The sequence below is a fragment of the Acinonyx jubatus genome, chromosome A3 (genome assembly GCF_027475565.1).
Source record: "Acinonyx jubatus isolate Ajub_Pintada_27869175 chromosome A3, VMU_Ajub_asm_v1.0, whole genome shotgun sequence".
Lineage (NCBI taxonomy): Eukaryota > Metazoa > Chordata > Mammalia > Carnivora > Felidae > Acinonyx > Acinonyx jubatus.
In genome coordinates, this window is record NC_069388.1 from 57494834 (window position 1) to 57515968 (window position 21135).

A 21135-nucleotide genomic window follows, 5' to 3' on the forward strand; every position below is an offset into this window, starting at 1 on the left:
TACCTTTATCTATTACCAAAATATAAGCCTCTCCAGACGTTAACTTATTTAATTCTCCCATCCATCACCCAAATGAGTTCAATACCGTGGTTTGCTTGTTTTTCTAATAACGGAACTGAGGCACAGAGAGGTTAAGTGACCCGGCAGGGTCACACAGCTGGTAAGTAGGGGAGTGTGTTGGTTCGCGATTTGATCGCCCACCACCCCCTGGCTGCAGAATCCGTGCCATCCAGCAGGAAATGAGCCCATCCCCGGACCTCGCACACGGTGAGCACTCTGCGCACGGCGGCCGCAGGACGTGCAGCATTCGAGTGGAATCCGCTTTTCCAGGAGCTCGACTTCTCAACACGGCGGGAGGCTGCGAGGGCATCCAGGGGTGGGGACCCCGCCCGGGAATCCTGCGGCGGTCGCGAGCGGAGTCCAGTTCCGCGCGTCCGCCGCACGGGGGCGCTGCCGCCCTCGCTGCCGCCCGCGCGCTCCAGGCTGTCCCCGCGGCAGGGCGCGCCGCTGCAAGATGTCCGTGCGCCGCGGCCAGCGGCCCGCGAGGCCGGTCACCCGCCTCTCCTGGCTGCTGTGCTGCAGCGCCCTGCTGTCCCCGGCCGCGGGCTACGTGATCGTGAGCTCGGTGTCTTGGGCCGTCACCAACGAAGTGGACGAGGAGCTGGACAGCGCCTCCACCGAGGAGGCGCTGCCCGCGCTGCTGGAGGACTCGGGCAGCATCTGGCAGCGCAGCTTCCCGGCCTCGGCTCACAAGGAGGACGCGCACCTGCCGCCCCCGGCCGGCGCCGCCCGCTCCAGGCCGCCCCCCGCGCCGCCCGGGATGTTCTCCTACCGGCGGGAGAGCGGCCCGAGAGTGCGCCCCAGCACCGCCCGCTTCCTGGCCCACGCCAGCGCCTGGGGCTGTCTGGCCACCGTGTCCGCCCACGAGAAGGTAAGTAGCCCCGCCCGGAGCCGGCTGCAGGTGCGTGCCTGGCGGTGGCCTGGGGACCGGGAGATGCTAGCGACCGCTCGCGCGCTCTGATCCAGGTCTCACAGACGTGCCCCGCCGGCGGGGTTGCGCTGTGGCCGGCGCATAAATAACGGAACCAGATTGTGCTTTGGTTAACCTGGCAAAATGGGGGGCTTGGGAGGTGCTGACAGTCAGGCATCCTGCCAGGCGCATGGGGATTGAAGTGCAGTCTTGAGATGGTCAAAGAGGCGTACACATAACCAGCGCCTGACCCGAGATCCGGACAAAAGAAGCCAGAGCCGCCTTCGGCATCATAGAGTAGGCGCGTGCAGCCTCCCAGCCCACAGCACCCAATGGACCCGAACTTCCCGGTCACCTACTGACACTGGGGACTGGGAGAAAGACACCACGGGGGGTTTGGTGGAAGTTCACTTTTGAAATATGGAACTTAAGAGGTTTTCTGGAAAGGAGGCTTAGGGTGCAAAGTGTATAAATGCTGGAATGAGTTGTTTTCAGCTGCTGTTTTATCATTCGGTTCGTAAATGTTTTTACTCACCTGTTAGGTATGATTCCACCTTAAGCCAAAATGACATGGATAAATGATGAGGAAGTGACATCCCTAAGTATACATGGCCCAGAAAGCTTTTAGGGCTGGTGAGATCGATGTAAGGGTTTTATTACAGAGAGGTACTTTGAACTCCTGTTTAATTTATGCAAAATAAATATTTTTTTAGGGAATGGATAGGTCATTGGCCAGCGGCAGGTTCTTACCTCAGCTATGGTCTCATCTGTTTGGAGACTGGCCAAGTCACCGAGTTGTCCACTTTATTTTCCCCTTCTATGGAATTAAGTGGTTGACTATGTTAGTTTTGAAGGTCCTGTTTTACTTTTTAAAAAATATTTAAATGACTTTATTCTGATTATGGCAATGATCTTAATCACGTTCACAGCATCCAAATGGTTCCTCACAGTTATAAATTATGCTCCTAAGACATACCTTAGGAAGATATGAAGCTTAAATAATGAGGCTGATCTTAATCTAAAGCACGGATTGTTCTGGAGTGTGTGGCTGGCTCAGTGGGAAGAGCGTGTGTCTCGATCTCAGGGTTGTGAGTTTGAGCCCTGCATTGGGTGTAGAGATTACTTATATAAATAAATAAACTTAAAAAAAAAAAAAAGAAGGATGTAGACAGAGTGAATGTTTGAAAAACCCCTTGGAGCACCTGGGTTGCTCAGTTGGTTTGGCGTCCAACTTCCGCTCGGGTCATGGTCTCACAGTTCGTGAGTTCGAGCCCCATGTCAGACTCTATGCTTACAGCTCAGAGCCTGGAGCCTGCTTCAGATTCTGTGTCTCCCTCTCTCTCTGCCCCTACCCCGCTTGTGCTCTGTGTGTCTCTCTCTCAAAAATAAGTAAACATTAAGAAAAAAATTTTAAAACCACAGATTGTTCAAGCAATTAAAAGTCTAGTGCCAACTAGACTTAGTCTAGTACTAAAGATATTTTGACTTTTGACATCTTTTTTCTTAGCGTTATTAGGAATTCCCTTTTCCAATATTGACATTTAGTCCAAATTCAGTCCATTCAGAGAGCATTTACCCTATGCATGTCATGTGTGCAAAGCATGATTCCAGGCAATTTATGACAAGCTGAAAAACAGAATCTGTAAATGAACTTATGTTCCCATTTTGGAAGACACCTTAACATTGTGTCTTCTCAAATGATGAAAGCCATCTCCTATTCCAGGTCTATACACCATTGCCATGCAGTACTTTAAAGACAAGACAGCTCCTGAGTTCTGAGCTCAGTCACAGTAAGGAATATTCTGTAAAGGGTAAATAAAGCTCATGAAGGTTGGAATGCAGGACCCAGCAGGGCCTGGGAAAACCTAAGAAATACTTGCATACATGTCTAAGAATTTCACCTACTCCACCGAAGATCATGAATAAAAATGGGTGTGCAATGTTTCTGTGACTTCCTTTTCTCTAAAAGGGCAAGTTGCTGACTCATATAATGAAAAATTGATTACAATTAAAAAATGGAACTAATAAGTGAGAAAGTGGTGTAGCTGTAAAAGAAACAATAGTAGAAAGTTCTCGGAGTCCAAAGACCAGGTAAGATATTAAAGTTAAGACTTAAGATCTATCCCCAAAGTTGTCAGAACTTTAAGAGAGTCAGTGAAGGCAGTTGGGCTCGCAGGGGCAGGTTGTAGCTGACTTCCATAAATTTCAGTGCCACCCCCAAATAACTTTAAATGTAACAAAGTGAGGGTGTTTTCTATGCACATGCAGCAGCTTCAAGAATAATCCCCTAGCCATCCTTCCAAACAGAATGTCCCTGCTCAGCTCCTCAATAGAGATCCCGGAGCTATCACCGGGTGAGTTGGGTCAATTGGGAACCACTGTGCCTTAACTTACTACCTGTCAGAACCATGGTGATGCCATGCCATCCACATTGCTATATTTCCTGGCTAAGCTCTCAGCTCAGGTCAATCCAAAACCCTGCATTGAAAACAAAAAATGAAATGAAATGAAATGAAATGAAATGAAATGAAAAATAAAATAAAGTAAAATAAAATAAAATAAAATAAAATAAAATAAAATAAAATACCCTGCATTGAAAAAGCCTTTTTTGGTGTTCGTTAGATCCCAGGACTGCCATTTGGAAACTGCCTGCCCATCAGCGACGGCCCCTTGAACAACAGCACTGGGATTCCTTTCTTCTATGTGACACCCAAGGACCCTGCAGTGGCCGATCTGATGAAGAACCCCATGGCCTCCCTCCTGCTGCCAGAATCTGAAGGAGAGTTCTGCAGGTAGACAAAGAGTTTGGCCTTGCCCATACAGGTTCTTTGTTATAAAGCAGAGGGTCTATGGGGTGGGACCTTTCTGAGTTGCATGAATTTACGGGGGCCCTGAGATGCAAAATGATGTGTTCACCAACTTGAAGTGGAAAGAGTATGTGTACCTTTGGACTCAGATAAACAGAATTCCACCACTCACCAAGCTATGTGATTTGGGGCAAGCTACCTAATTTTGCGGAGCCTCAGTTTCCTCATCTGTGAAATGGGAATAATATTTTCTGCCTCATACGGTTCCTGGGAGGGTTGAGGGTCTTGTACAATATCAGTGAGCAAACAGGAGCTCTTGTTATGATGGGAAAGGGGAAGCTGGGAGGTTGATGAAGGAAGATCCAGTAGTTTGTCTGTGGGGCACATGGAGCATAGAATCTATTTACCACCTCAAGAGTCTCCTGCTTCACTCTCTATTTACTGTTTTTCAAATGAATTTCTAACCCACTATCCCCCACCACCAGAGATGTGTACCCAAAGACCCCATATTCTTTAATACACCCTCTCTTAAAAGTCTGAAAGAAAAGACATTTATGTGCAAATGGAGCATTGATCCAACACCTCTGTCTGAACTCAAAATGTAGAGCTTGAAATCAGATCCTGCCTGGAGATATCTGGACCAAGTTTGTGTGGAGGCATGCAGGGAACCCCCTGGGCAGCAGCAAATGCAACAGGTGGCCTCAGGCGAGTCCCTTAACCCCCAGGACTCTGTCACTTCACTATAAGATGTAGTGACCCTTCAGAAACTAGGATAGGATTTATCCCAATTCCAAAGTTTGATTATTTTTTATGCAAAGCATAAAAAAAAAACATATAAAGCAAACAAATTGATTAGTTCTTTCCGGGGTAGGGGGGTAGGTGGTGGTAATAATCAAAGCCACAAAATGCTGTAAAATGCCCAGATAAAAGACCTTGTCACTTCCCCTTGGGACACTGACAAGGAGAGTTGGCACCAAGCTGGAGACAGTTCAGCTGACCCAGTTCCCCAGCACGTATGACAAGAAGCCAGGAAAAGGGATGTTTCCTCTTTCATGGAATATTCTGTGTGTTCTTGGCCAGTCAAGCTTGCTTGCTGGCACTAGAAGTATGTGCCCAGGATACCTTTCTAAACGCCTGAGGAGTGCCTAGGTCAAGCATCCTAAAACTAGTCATGAGGCTGGAGAGTGTTGATCCTGCACCTGCCCTTGAAGACAGACAGCAGAACACAGAGCAGTGCACACAGCGGCTGCAGCTCACAGGTCGTGGAAGGAATTTATTGGAAGGTTCCAGGCGGACGTCAGCAGGAGCTGAGAGCTGGCAGCCATGAGAAACCCAGCTTAGAGAGGACCTTGCCAAGGGGGACTGAGGTTCTGCCAAAGCTGGGCAGGCCATCTACATGGCCTGGAATCAATCATGTGTGCAAACCATCTTCATGGCAGGTCCACACACCAAAAGTGCAAATGTCTGCACAATACCCCAGGGCAGCTCGGGGCCAGAGGTAGCCACTCAGGCCCCACTCAGCCACCCCAGGGCCGAGGGCATCAGTATCTCAGCACGCTTGTCACTCTGGCCTGGAAGAGGAGGGATAAGTGCCACCAGACTCCCCAAGTCTAGATCCTCACGTGAGACTCCTTCTCAGAACTCCTCCCTCCTCGCACTGTTTAAGCTTCTGAAGCGTTAAGGCACAACTTGAAGAAATAGGTACAGATCAAGGTTAGCCCCAGTGAGCACCAAAGCTAAGGTTACCAGACAGTGAGGGTTGTTATCACCCCAGGGTCCACTACTTCCAGTGAACTGCTTATGACCAGGGGTGACTCCTCTGAGTGAGCTTCCCAGTCCAAGTTCAGCATTACATTTGAGGTTTTACATCCAGAATCTTGGTAACGTTGAGCCAAGAGACTTACCAAGAAAGACAGGCAAACACGGAAGCCCTGGGGAAACAACCCAAGCAGGAGCTCCTTGGGCCACAGGAGCATAACAAGGCATCAGGCAGAAGTGTCCAGGGCTAGGAACCACCCCGACAAGCAAGAAGTTCAGGGGACAGCCTGGCAAGGCGAGCACAAGCGGCCCCTGCTGCCTGATCCCAGGGCCCGGACGGAGGGCCAGCGACACCACAGGTCTTTGTCAAGCGCTTCAAAGTGTTTCCCACAGAACAGGGGGATACAAAAACACCTGTTTCTCCTGATGATGATGGCGATCATGACAACGACGATGATGAAGTTGATGAGGAGGATGATGATGAATCAAACGCACCTGATCCTTTCATCTTCGGAAGGCAGCTCTTACTCAGGAAAATAAAAATTGCCTTCATTCTATAAAGTTGGTGAGTTGAAATTGGGAATCACAAACTTGCATTTTCACCATCCCGTTTGGTGACTTCCGTGGGCTCGTATTCTCTGTGGCTCCCCTCTGGGGAGGGGCCAGGTCTTTCCCGTCTCATCCTAAGTGGGAAGACAAAGCCAGAACTGGTTCCTTCTGTGTGATGCATCCCAGGGCTCTGTGGGCCCACAGGGCCACGTTGGGGCTGAGGAGCCCTCGGCAGCTGAACAAACCAAGGTCAGGCCAGAAGGAAGCAACGTGGCTGCTGAAGCTCTGAGAGAAGGAAAAGAGGTGCCTTCCCAGCCATTCCCTGGGCATTTCAGCTACAACCTGCCTCTGTGTGAATCAGGGTTAGCCCTGGTGCCTGTGGAGTCTGGATGGGGACAGGCTACTGAGCTCCACTTCCACAGGCAAGACGCAGCTCAAGAAGTGGGGCCAAACACAATTCCTGCCTGAGGGTAAGCTGAATGCATCTGATTCTACTACAAGGGTGGGCTGAGCCGGCCACCTGCTTTTAGAGCTCCACACACAGGTAGATAGCTGTGTGTGCGCGTGCATGGGCGTGCACCTGTGTGTACTGTCACACGTTCATATTATCCATTCTCACAACAGAAACGTCAACTGCCCCCACTGGGTCCCCCAGGCCACTCTGTCACCTTGAATTCATCGTCAATCCAACAGCTGAAGTGACCTTTCACACCCCAAATCAGATCCTGGAATTTCCCTGCTTAAATGCTTTCATTGGGAAAAAATAACAAAATCCTCGGTAATGGCCTAACAGGCCATGGGTGGCCAGGATCCTGCCTCCCTCTCAGTATAGATAAGAGAGCCTGATCCTTTGCTAATTGACTTAATATTTGATGCCTATTCTAGTTTTATTAATTTGAGAGCTTTAACCTGAAAGCTCATTGTAATCCAAGCTGATATGTGTTTGGCAGGTAGCTAAGAAATGCACCTTTTTTTATATATATAATTGACATGTAACGTTATATAAGTTTAAGGTGTACAATATGTTGATTTGATACATTTATATATTGCAGTGTGATTAGCACCAGAGTTTAGCTAACACCTCTGCCACATGCCATGATTACCATTTCTTTTCTGCGGTGAGAACATTTAAGATCTGGTCTCTTAGCAACTTCGGAATCTCTGCTACAGTGTCTTTGCCTGTGATCACTATGCTGTGCGTTAGCTGTCCAAAACTTACTCATCTTCCAGTTATATGTCTTGTACCCTTTGGCCAACGTCTCTCTGATTTCCCCCAATCCTCAGGCCCTGGTAACCACCATCCTACTCTGTTCTGGTGAGTTTGGCTTTTTTTTTTTAGATTCCACATGTAAGTGAGATCATACTGTATATGTCTTTCTCTGACTGTCTTTTCTCACTCAACATAATGTCCTCAGGGACCATCCATGTTGTCCCAAGCGGCAGGATTTTCTTTCTCATGGCTGAGTAATATCCCATTGTATATATAAGAAATGCTTTTTCACTGAGTAAGCACTCATGTATGTTGACTCATATCTTGCCTCCCAAAATTGATACTTAGATCCATCAAAACTGCTATGGGTGAAGGACATTGAGTATCCAAAACTCTCAGGAACTTTAATGATGAAAATACACAGCAAATATCCTTTCCTTAACTGAAGCTGGGAGAGGCCAACATCTTGAGAATAAGGAAAGGGACAAATATTTCTCTGTATTTTACAGGTGTATGGGGACCTTAAAGAGTTTCTCGGTGAATCTGAAAAATTCAACCTGGGATACTGCATCCCATGTAGTTAGGGGATTTTCCCCCAAACTTTTCACCACCCGATCCTCTGATCCCTGAACTTACCCTAAAATGTCACAGTAAAGTCACTAGATTTCATCGCACCCAGCTGTCTTGACTCCCGCCAGGACATATTGAATTGGGTGCTATTACCCTGTCTTTCTTCCTGGAGGAGATCATTTGAGAGGGAATCTTACTGGATAATAAGCAGAAAGTGACTTTTAGTACTGATTAAGGACAGGATTGGCGGTTTCTAAGGGACAAAGCGCAGGTCTCCAAACTCAGGTAAACATGACAAATTGAGAATAAGATTCCAGTTTACAAGCTTCGCCAGCAATCCACAGCCCCCTCCTCTCTCATTTTCCTCTCCCTTCAAATACATAAGCATATAGAGATGCTCCTATGCCAAAGTGAATTTATGCTCAGACCAGAGACCCAGTTGTATGAAAATCCAGTAAATAACAAAGCCCCCCAGAGACATTTCTCATCCACTGAAACATCTTTTCTTATGGAGCATGCAGGCTTGAACACCATGGATTTTAGGTTTTGCATCTTCTCAGAGAGCCAAGGCAAAGCAGGCCCTCTGGGTCAGGAAGGGTTCTTCTATTGAGTGACATTCTGTTGTTGGCATCAGATGAATTTCCATTTTGAAGACTGGAAATAAATGGAAACAAAAGAGGTTTATCGGATGCTTTTCACAATGAAAAAATTTTGATAGTTTGGACAAATGCTATGTTTCTATATGAAAACACTTGTTTCCTTTTTCCCAAAAGGCTTTTAATGAAATATTGCCATGGCCTGTTCCTTTCCCCCCAGCTGAGGGCATCTCTGCCCAAACAATGAGCTTGTCAAAGGTCTTTAATTGACCAGGACTCAGTGTGGTTTGGCATCAGAGGAGATGCTAAGATTCTGGTTTGCAAAGGAATCTAGTTTCTGAGAGGGAGGTACCAGACCCTGAATGGATTACAGCCCAGTAGGTGTGTAAAACATAGGATGGGAGGCTTTCAGAAATGATGATCCCTCAGAATTATTGGCTTGGGGGGTGGGGTGCCATGTTGCGGATGCAATTCAACACCGAAGAATCACACATCAAAAAGGCATCACTCACACTAGAGAGTTTGGGACAATGTGCTTGGACACAGATTCCTGCCCTATCCTCTGAGTAGCCCCTGCATTTGATAGGCACATTAACAGTGTGAGAAATTCTTTTGGTAAAACGTGGGAGGGTGCTGATGGTAGGGCTGGTCTGCCTTTATGCCACAAGCACAGGATAAACGCTTGGTGGGCGCGCACAACTCAAATAGTGTACTGAGTTTAATTATTCCTTCTCTGCAGCAAATGACAAGAAATTCCACAAATATAAATGCCCCTTAGCCTGCATCTTTTTAACTATTCTTGTAGGAAGAAGAAATACGTTGAGTGGTAGCTGAAAACCTCAGCCCAGCCCAATTCTAAATGCAGGCTCTGGGATTTGTGCCCCTAGAACTGCATGTGGAAGGCACTCTCTTCCATCATTCTCTAGGAGAGTTTGCACACAGAGTAAACATGTGCTTGCAACAGCTTGCCTGCTAACGGCCAAGATACATCTCTGTCTGCACTCTGTCTACCTGAGACGCGACATGAGTTTCAAAGCACAGGGCCCAGCCCTCATCAGATAAAGAAGCTGAATTCAATTTCTCTTCACTGAATTGTGTTCATTCCCCTTGAAGGCAACATATAAATCTTCTAGATTGCTGTCTGTCCGGATTCATGTTGCCTCTTCTCCTTTGCCTACACATCCCTGAAATCCTAAAGCTAACACTAACCTGAGTTGCTTTTAAAAGAGCTGTCTGGGAAGACCAGGGAGCCATGTGGACAGAAGACTTACTGAGCAGGTGTTTGAGTATTCTCTCCCATCTTTCACTCATTTCCATGGTCAGTGCTCCCAATAACCTGCAGCCACTTCTTTCTCCTGAATTTCATTTCAGCTCCATGAAGTTCTGTCCCTGTGATTCCCAGGACACTCATTTCATGGGTGCACTGATGATTCTGGTTCCTCTGTCTTTATACACCTCTTTCCTGCATCTCTGAATACCTCTCCTGATCCAGTTCATAATATTTTATTCACCTGGTAGACATGATTCCTCCTTGAGCTGAAATGATATGGATTCATAAGGATGCAACTTCTGTAAATATACACCTTCCAGAAAGCTTTTAGGGTTGCTGAGATAGATTTAAGAGTTTTATTACAAGGCCCTTAGCCTCTGGAAATCAATAATCTCTTTTGTATATCTATTGGATTTGCCTATTCTGGACATTCCCTATAAGTGTAATTATATAATGTATGGTTTTGTGACTGATTTCTTTCACTTAGCACAATGCTTTGCCGATGCAAAATGAACGAACCTTTTAGAATCTCTAAAAGCAAAAAAGACCATTTTATTCAAGTCCAAGTTAAGACAGCTGCCTGGGAAACACACTCTTGACAGGGAAGAAAGTGCTCTGGAGAGTGAATCATTTTTACAGAGTTATATCCTTTTTACATCTTGTAAAAGCTCAAAAGATTATGGATTAGCATGTAGGCAGGAATCGCAAGTTTTGTCATAAAGCAATGCAGGGAGCAGGAGCATTGATCAATATCTCAAGGACAAGATGGTGTTCCTTTAGGCTACTCACAAAACAGGTGTACGACGTATGCTTGGCCAGCCGTAAATTGGGCTTGGGGTTGGAACGAAGTCTACGGACAGTCATGCAGACTTAGAAAGAAATATAATATGGCTTCCACTGCAGATCACACTGTTAGAGTTTTTCTCCCATCAGTTTTCAGGGCTCATTATGTTTTAGCATGGATGAAAACTTCGTTCATTTTTATGGCCAAATACAATTTTGTTGTATGAATATACTACGTTTTATTTATCTATTTTTATTTATCTGTTCATTAGTTGATGGACATTTGCTCCCATGTTTTGGCTATTACGAATTATGCTACTATGAATATTTGTGTACAGGTTTTTGTATGGACATTTTTTTTTCAGTTCTCTTTGGTATACACCTAAGAGTGAAATTTCTGGGTCATATGGTAACTCTGTGTTTAATTTTTTGAGGAACTGACTGTTTTCTTCACTAGCTGTACCATTTTATCTTCCCATCAGCAACATATGAGGTTTCCAGTTTCTCTATATCCTCATCAACCCTTGTTATGTCTTTTTTATGATAGCCATCCTAATGGGTAAGGAGTGGTATCTCATGTAGATTTGATAAGTATTTCCCTAATGGCTACTGATGTTAAGCTTCTTTTCATGTTCTTATTAGCTACCTATATATCTTCTTTGGAGAACTACTTAATGCCTTTACCCATTTTTTCAAATTTATTTATTTATTGTCAAGTTAGCTAACATATAGTGTAGTCTTGGCTTCAGGAGTAGATTCTCATAATTCATCACTTACATACAACACCCAGTGCTCATCCCAACAAGAGCCCTCCTCAGTGTCCATCACCCATTTTCTCCACCCTCCCCAACATCCTATCCCCATCAATCCTCAGTTTATTCTGTGTATTTAAGAGTCTCTTATGGTTTGCCTCCCTGTTTGTATCTTATTTTTCCTTTCCTTCCCCTATGGTCTTTTGTAAAGTTCCTCAAATTCCACATATTAGTGAAATCATATGATATTTGTCTTTCTCTAACTGACTTATTTCACTTAGCATAATACCCTTCAGTTCCATCCATGTTGTTGCGAATGGGAAGATTTCATTCTTTTTCATCACTGAGTAATATTCTGGTGTGTGTGTGTGTGTGTGTGTGTGTGTGTGTGTGTGTGTACATACATAAATACACTACATTTTCTTTATCCATTCATGAATTGATGGCCATTTGGGATCTTTCCATAATTTGGCTATTGTTCATGGCACTGCTGTAAACATTGGGGTACATATGCCCCTGTGAATCAGCACTCCTGTATCCCTTGGATAAATTCCTAGTAGTGCTATTGCTGGGTCATAGAGTAATTCTTTTTTTTTTTTTTTAATTTTTTGAGGACCATCCACCCTGTTTGCCAGAACTGCTGCACCAGTTTGCATTCCTACCAACACTGCAAGAGGGGTTCCCTTTCTCCACCTTCCTCCGCATCCTTGCCAACATCTCCTGTTTCCTGAGTTGTTAATTTTAGCCACTCTGACCCATGTGAGGTGGTATCTCAATGTGGTTTTGATTTGTATTTCCCTGATGATGAGTGATGTTGAGCATCTTTTCATGTGCATGTTAGCCATCTGGACGTCTTCTTTGGAAAAGTGTCTATTCATGTCTTCTGCCCACTTCTTCATTGGATTCTTTGTTTTTCAGGTGTTGAGTTTGGTAAGTTTTTAATAGATTTTTGATACTTACTAACTCTTTATCTGATATGTCATTTGCAAATGTCTTCTCCCATTCCGTCCGTTGCCTTTTAGTTTTGTTGATTGTTTCCTTTGCTGTGCAGAAGCTTTTTATATTGATGAGGTCCCAATAGTTCATTTTTGCTTTTATTTCCCTTGCCTTTGGAGACATGTCAGGTAAGAAGTTACTGCAGCCGAGGTCAAAGAGGTTGCTTCCTGTGTTCTCCTGTCGGATTTTGATGGTTTCCTGTCTCATTTAGGTCTTTCATCCATTTTAAATTTATTTTTGTGTATGATATTAGAAAGTGGTCCAGTTTCATTCTTCTGAATTTGCTGTCCAGTTCTCCAAACACCATTTGCTAAAGAGACTGTCTTTTTTCCATTGGATACTCTTGTGACTTTGTCAAAGATTAGTTGACCATATATTTGTGGGTCCATTTCTGCATTCTCTATTCTATTCCATTGATCTATGTGTCTGTTTTTGTGCCAGTATACTGTCTTGATGATTACACTTTGTAATATAGGCTGAAGTCCAGCATTGTGATGCCTCCAGCTTTGGTTTTCTTTTTCAACATTACTTTGGCTGTTCAGGGTCTTTCGTGGTTCCATACAAATTTTAGGATTTGTTTTTTCTAGCTCTGTGAAGAATGCTGTTGCTATTTTGATTGGGATTGCATTGAATGGGCAATGGCATCCCTTCCAAACTCCATGTCTCCTGCTTGTGCCTTTTTCTTCTTTTCTGTGTCTCACCAACCTCCCCAAGCAAAACCAAACCCTTCTGTGTCTACTGCCTCTACAGGAATCCAAAATACAATAACATCAGGGAGGATGACATTTGCAGGATTGCACACACTTAATCTCTCCTTCTTTCCTCCCACACACCAGCCTGGGTGCACTGGGGAGGGGGCCTTCCCTTGCCCTGATCGTCCAGACTCATTAACGTACTTTCCTAAACATGAAAGCAGCCCTTCCTGAGACGCATTTGCTACTCTCTGCTCCCACCACGTGGCCTCTACCCTAGTCACACAGACATGCAGGAATTCATGGCCAGCTCCGGTCAGTTATTGTTTCTAGTAGTGATTTTATTTTCTTGCTCCTTCAGGAGCCAAAATATGCAGTTACGCTAGACTTGAAGGTCAGGAAATAGCAGATGGGGTATCAGACTGGAGGGCTATGCAAAGTGATTACCAGGGAACAAGAGGTGAAGGGCAGACTTGGGGGAGGTTCAGTAGGAGAAGAGGCAGTTCCTTTCCTGCCAGTGCTGCATACATCCCAGGCTGGGGATGGACCAGCAAGGCCCTGAACTAATCCAGAAAGAACAAGGTCCCACCAACGGATTCCAAACTTTGCATCAGCAAGGTCTTTTTCATTATTTCACTCTATACTCCATATACTATGAAATATTTTTGTCTAATAGGCAGACAGTGTTTTGAAATAATTTATCCCCCCATTTTTATTACTCTGATTTGTACATATGCAAATCAGAGCTTGTGATCAGCATGACATTTTTACCTCACTAATTCCAGAGTGATTTAATTCCAACCAAAAGCAAAGAAAATGGCTTTACATGGTGTCAAGAACTGTGATGGGTCTAAGATTTTACCCTATTTGCAAGCAAGTTGGCTATGTTCCTTCTCACTAACAAGTGAGCCTGCCATGGTTCGTGGATGCTGGCAGAAGACACAAAACTCATGGGTCAGAGAAAAAGGGCTGTTACTGACAGCAATATTAGTAGCTAGAGCAGCAGCACTTTATGGCAGGGGTTCCCATGGGCCCTAATTCCCACAGGGATGTGAAGAGGACCACGGGCATGTGTACACACAGTGGGTTGCATTATGGGAAAGGAACCCTCAGCCCAGAGAAACAAAATCTTGTATAACAGAGCAAGCCTGCCTGCCATCCCCCCACCCCCAAGAAAGACAGCATCTTCATCCTACTGGACAGCAAATAAGCCTGCCCTTCGCCCCCGAGGGAAACACTGTCTCTTCCAAGGCTGTTTGCTCTATAAAGATCTTCAGGGAAAAGACGGTCCCAAACACAGGGAGCTAGTCCTCTGCTCACAAGAGTTCAGAAACACGAAAGACCCATGGGGAACTTCTGCCAGAGAGATGGTGTATAGAGTCTTATCTCAGAGAAATGCATAGATTTGTGAATATTTTTTAAATACAGGCCATTTTTGCTTCACATGATCCCGCGTTAGTACCAATGGTAGCATATGGGAACCACCCTAACTTTACACAGTTCCACCATGACTTTACTACCTGTATTGAGAATAGTTTGTGGATCACTGTTTTTTTAAATGTTTATTTATTTTTGAGAGAGAAGAGTGTGAAGGCATGAGCGGGGGAGGTGCAGAGAGTGAGGGGGACAGAGGATCCAATATGAGCTCTGCGCTGACAGCAGAGAGCCCCATGTGGGGTTCAGACTCATGAACCAAGATATCATGACCAGAGCCAAAGTCAGACACTCAACCAACTGAGCCACTCAGGCACCCCTATGGATCACTATTAATACCACCCAGCATTAGGATCCATTCTAACAACAAGAAGAGTTCCAGAAACTGCAAACCCTCCTTTCAGTGAGGAACGACTCAGTTGCAAGAAATAGAAAAATAAGCTCAGATGTGCTTAGAGAATTAAAAAAATTGGTTAGTTGACATATTTGAAAAGTCCAGAGGTAGGCTTTTCTTAGGGGCTCTGCAGTGTCGGCCAAAATGAGATTTTCCCGTTTCTCCTGTCTGCCTCCTCCAGTGTCTGCTCCATCTTAAGGGTGGCCCCACTTGTGATCCAAATGCGGTGCTGGCAACTTCGAGGTCGCTCTCTGCTTATGTCCAGCAAAAGCAGGCATCTCACCAGGTAGACTCCAAAGGAGAGTAAGGGGGTTGCCATTCCAGAAGTCCCCAGCAAGTAGGTCCTTGAGCTTTAGTGACCAAACTTCTTGTGCCAATCCCTGAAATGTCACTCTGGCCAGGGGATAGAGCATGCTGGTTGTTGTAGGCAATCCCAGCCCTCAGGATGTGGGGATGGAGTAGGGCTCCCTGAAGCTGTGTGAGGGAGAAGTGGATGCCTAAACAATATGCAAAGTACAGAGGCAAGAGGAGGGAGTGCTTCCTGCAACCCCTGTTCACCAAGGTGAACTGGAAGGGTCCCCTGGGTACACTGCATCCCCCTTCCTGTCGCTGGTGCATTTACTGACCAGGTGTGTTGCACTCACGTGACTAAGGGTGGGGTTGCAGTCTGACCTCTTCCAGATGGTATATGGTTTCCTTTTGCTGCTGTAACAAAGCACCATAACCCACTGGCTTCAAACAACCCACTTGGTGGTTCCCATATGCTACCATGTGTTAAGGTTATGGAGCACAGGAGTCCCAAACAGGTGTTAGTAGGCTAAAATCCAGCTATAGGCAGGACTGTGTCCTTCCAGGAGGCTCTAGGGGAATAGCCATGTTCTTGCCTTTTCCAGCTTCTAGGAGCTGCCTGCACTCCTTAGCCCATGGCCCCTTCCACACTCAAAGCCAGCCATGGCTAATTGAGTCTTTCTCATACCACATCTCTGTGACACTCTCTTTGGCCTCCCTCTGTGACCTTAAGGACCCCTGTGACTGCATTGGGCACAGCCAGATAATCGCAGATAATCTCCCTATCCAATGCCAGCTGATTAATCACCTTAATTTCTCTTTGACACAGTCACGTGTCTCAGAGATTAGGCTGCAGACCTCTTTGGGTGGGGGCATTATCCTGCCTACCACAGGTGGGAAGAAACTTAATGCTGAGTCTAGCTGGGTTGCCCACTATGTAAATCGAGTTTTCTATTTGCCTATTTAAATACATCATCTCCTTTGTATTTTATGTAATCACCACCAGTGGAGAAGCAAAACACTTCCTATTTACATATGATGCTCCCTATTTAAATTCTGTAATGACTTACTTATGAGTACTAATTTGTTGCTTTCATCAAAGAGCAATTTGTGAAGAAATTAGCTTTAACAGTGAACAAATAATTGGGTACAACTGATGACAGTCTTGCCCAGTATATGTAAATTTTGTTCCTGTTTACTATTCTTACTTATCTTCTCCTATCTCGGGTTTTTTACAAAGTTCAATATAGATTCAGTTTTTGTAGTTATTATGTGGATTGCTTCCCATCATTCCTTCTCCTTAACCCACAAGAAAAATTCACAGTTCAGCAACTAATTTTTGCGGTTTCATAAACACAGCAGACCATAACGTTTCCAGTGGTATACAATGTTCTCACCTGAAGCAATTTACCTGAAAATGTGGGCATGTCCAGTGTTTCTCTTGCTATAACTCAACAGGATGTATAATAAAAGAAAACTTCCAAGCAAGTGAAAACAAGTTCCTTAAATATAAGCAAAACATATGCTTTGCTTAACAAACGTACCTTTCTCAAGATTTTAATGCAATGTAACGGATGAGAATGAGTTTCAATGAATCGTGCCTCAGGGCTTCCATTTTAGAAATGTGTGCCATCTGGGAGAAGAGGATCTGTGAGAGTCTGCTTGGCCAGCTGTGTCAGGAGCCCCCAAACCACCCCCGGGCTTGATGATTCACAAAAAAACTCACAGGATTCAGGAGCTCGTGCTTTATGACTGTGAAAGAATACAGATCAAGGTCATCAGAGGAAAAAGCTGCACTGGGCAGAGTCCAAGCAAAAGCAGGCACAAGCTTCCAGGAGTCCCTCCCAGTGAGACCGTATGGAGACACACTTAATTCTCCCGGCCACCACGCATGACGACGTGTGCAAAATATTGCCAGCCAGAGATGCTCACTTGAGCCTTGGTATCCGGGGTTTGCACTGTAATTCAGTCACATGGGCACTACAGTGTCTGCATGACTGATCTCAGCTACTCCGTCTCTGGGCCCCACGAGTTCAGATTGATCCAGTGTGGCCTAGGGTCTCAGAAGGAGGTGTCAAGAGCTCAGAGGTTAGCTTCCAGGAGCCAGTCAAGGGCCAGTCCTCCTGAAACAGGCCATTCTTTGAAATGTGCAGGCTTTGAGCAACTGTGGTCTGCCGAGTTAGCTCTTTGCCTGCGTGTCAGATTACGTGACCTACGTCGTGTGGATATTGTGAGGCTTAGACAAATCAGTTGCCTTAAAAGATATGTGATGTTATGTAAAGAAGATATGTAAATGTCATATAATCACACCTGATTTCAAAAAGGAAAACAGAAATTATATCATGTTCTCAGCAGCAATAAATTATGAAGTGAAACAAATGAACAGGTAGCTAAGTGGCTAGATTTGAAATGATTTGCTTGGCCTACCCAGAAACTGGCAAGGTCCCCACAGTGGGGACAGCTTTTGCCATGATGCCGGGGTACATCACGGTATTAGGATGGTAAAAACACACAAACTTCCAGGAGCCAGACAGTGTGTGCTGTCCCCACATCTCCCTGGGCTCCTTCAACACAGGCTCCCAATACAGGGAGAGGATGTGCCACAAACATAATAGGTCTCCATTTTAAGCTTAAAAAAAAAAAAATACTTCCAAGATTTTATAAGTTAACTCCCCCCTACATTACATGGTAGCTACTACTCTCCTAATTTAACCCCTTCCATCCCATAACACCCTACCTCTGCAACAAATGTAGCCAGAGAGGCAGAGGGGGAGGCTTCTGGTGCTCACCATTTCATAATGACTGTTCAGTCCCTACCATCTTTGTGTTAGCTCAGGCTGCCGTAGAAAAATACCACAGCCTGGGAGAATGAAACAGGAGAAATTTATGTTTTCACAGGTCCAGTTTCCAGAAGCCCAAGACTAAGGTGTCAGCTGGGTTGGTTTCTCTTGAGGCCTCTCTCCTGGGTTTGAAGACGGCCACCTTTTTGCTCTGCCCTCACATGGGCTTTCCTCTGCCTGCCCCTCCCTGTTCTCTTCTTATTAGAGCAGCAGTCCCATCGGATGAGGACACCCCCCTTATGACCTCATTAACCTTAATCAATTAATTAATTAATTAATCTTAATTACTTCTCTGAAGACCCTATTTTCAAATACACTCACGGGGCACCTGGGTGGCTCAGTTGGTTGAGCATCCGACTCTTGATTTCGGCTCAAGTCATGATCTCGCGGTTCATGGAATTGAGCCCCAAGTCCAGAGCCTACTTGGGACTCTCTCCCTTCCTCTCACTTCCCCAGGCCTTGCTCGTGCTCTCTTACTCTCTCAAATACAGTCACATTGGGAATTCGTGCTTCACTATTTGAATTTGCCAGGCACACAGTTCGGTCCACAGCAATCTTCTTGATATTTCACAATCAATACCCCCACCAACTGAGGCTGTAAAATTCCTGAACTCTCCAGCCACCCCGCCCCTTTCAGCCCCCGTGACATTTGAGCAGCAACAGCATCACTATATGAGGGCTTGCTACACACCAGGAACTATTCTGATTATATTATGTAAGGGTTTAATCCACATGTAAGGGTTCCAGAGACCCTGACGAACAGCCTACCTCTTCCAGTCCCACAGTCTAAACCAGGGGTCAGAAAATGATTTCTGTACTGAGGAGATGGCAAATTTTGTAGGTGAGGTGGGCAATGCAGTTTCTGTCACAACTATTCAACTCTGCCATTGTAGCCTGAAAGCCGCCACAGAATGGGACTGTACTCCAATACAACTTTTTGCAAGAAGAGTGCAATCCAAATTTCATATAGATTTCATGTGTCATAAAATCTTCTTCTTTTGATTTTTCTCAGTCCTCTAAAAGCATAAAATCCATTCTTCTCTCTCGTGCCAAACAGAAACAGGCAACAGGCCACGCTTGGCCAGCCAGGCCATCATTTGCCTGATCTAAACCAGTGGAGGAATGAAAGAGTAAAGCAGACGAATAGCAAAGTATTGCCTTCTCGTTGACCTAGCCAACATGGTGTGGGCCAGGGAACTCCAGAATTCAATAGATGTACACAGTCTGCAGCACTGCACCCGGGGCCTCCCTGAGCTGTGGCAGGTCTTTCTCGTTTATGGCAGATTTATAGCATAGTATGTGCACTTCCTGCAGGGAGATGTTCAGTGTCTTCTTTCAAAGTCACCAGTTAATGTAAATCTGAGTAGTGGAGAGAGTCAAGAGCGTTATCCTGGGGAGCCTTGCTCATCGCAGGACTGAAAAGTCTCCCTGTCTCCCGCCACCAACACCTCGAAACACCACTATAAGGCAGGAACTTTTTGTGTCTGTTTCTTACAGGTGAGGAAATCGAGGCACAGAGAGGTTGAGTCACAGCCAGGATTCCAGTCTAGGGGACTGAACAGAAGCCCCTACTCTCTCTCTCTCTCTTTCTTTAGTTTATTTATTTATTTTGAAAGAGAAAGAAAGAGTACGAGCGGGGGAGGGGCAGAGAGAGAGGGACAGAGAGAATCCCAAGTAGGCTGGGCATTGTGAGTGTGGAACCCAATATGGGGCTTGAACTCACAAACTGTGAGATGGTGACCTGAGCCGAACCAAGAGTAGGACACTTAACCGACTGAGCCACCTAGGCATCCCTGAGTAGGAACCCATACTCTTAACCACCTCACTGTATGCCTTTCATGTCCTTCTGCATTTACCATATATCAGAATGCTTGGCTATCCGGACTGTACAAGACAGACAAGGAAGGAGTACTCTATCTCCCTTTTTCCTGACTCTAACTGGCCTCAAGCAAAAGGAAAATGCAAGCTGTTCCCACTTCCTTCTCCTTTGATGTCGGAGAACAATCCATCATAAAGTTTTCTCATTTGGCCTACCATAATGAAATGCAGTGCCGGAAAAATCTTTCAAGGCTATAGACTAATGGAGAAGGGAAATAATTCAGTCTGCCTCGAAGACGATCTTCTCTATCTTTAACCTGCTCACATTCACTTACTGTAGTTTCACATTTATATATATGAGAAAACCATTCATTACTTCCTTATGATGTTCATCGTGCTTTTACATTCCTTTGAACTCTTTGAAGAAGACAGGCAAAAATTAATGTCCTCATTTTTCAGAAGAGGAAATTGAGGCTATGTTCTTGGGGCCCCAGCTCACAAGGTCGATGGGGGCAATGAGACCAGACACTGTATTTGCTGTGACTCAGCTATGTCACACAGCTCTCACAATACAAGTAAAATCATTCAACGTCAGAGGTGAATCTTTCCAGCTCCTCCTGTATATTCAGTAGACAGAAATAGTAGATAAATGTTTGAGAATTTTGTGAGTAAATAGATTTCCCAGCATGTACTTCTCGATCTAAAATGTTCACAATTTAATTTTTGAGTGGAAACAAATAAGATAAAAGCTCTATGTAGGCTATAATTCCAAGTTTATTTAAAAACACTTATTTTTACTTTCTAACATATTTTTATAGTCTCTAAATCTTCTACATGGAAATTCTTTGTTTTTAATCTTAACATTTTTTTATTATTTAAAGTTTTAAAATACAACTACAGACTTCATCAATCTAAAAAAAAAAAAGCTGTAGGAAGAAAAACATTCTTTTAAATGCATACTCATAAGAAACAAAAAGAAATCCCCTGGGGGTCAGAAATGAAGATGAAACAAATGAACAAAAGAAACAGAACCAGAACTTCACTAGTGGGGTTTGCCGGTCTGGGAAAAGTAGAGGCTTAGGTTTTGATACCATGAGAACAAAGAAACAATATCTTGGGCTGGGTCAGGTGACGGGTTAGAAATAAGGGCCCATTATAAAATCTGACCCCCAAAGAGCTACACTTTCAATTAAAGATTGGGAGACCTTATGCATTTTAGATATCTTTATCTCATAATCAATTTAGTATATCTTGGGTATCTATTTCTGATATTTACTGTTTCTGCTGGCTCTTGCTTCTTCCTGTGAATTATGGACTAAGGTCATCTTTAACAAGGTTTTGTCTGAGAATCCTTTGAGGATTTCCCCAGGGATACCAAACAGCCCAAGAGAAAACAAACAAACAAAAA

At 44.8% G+C, this 21135-nt stretch overlaps 1 protein-coding gene across 1 annotated transcript in view; it reads left to right on the forward strand.

Annotated features, from left to right (window-relative positions):
* Nucleotides 1-460: 460 nt before the first annotated feature.
* The window catches only part of CREG2 (cellular repressor of E1A stimulated genes 2), a 36583-nt gene continuing 15908 nt past the window's right edge, over nt 461-21135 (forward strand). Inside the window, exons 1-2 of the mRNA XM_027069311.2 lie at nt 461-931; nt 3593-3762. Coding sequence (XP_026925112.1) covers nt 515-931; nt 3593-3762 — 587 coding nt within the window. The 5' untranslated portion in view covers nt 461-514. The remainder of the gene's footprint in view (nt 932-3592; nt 3763-21135) is intronic.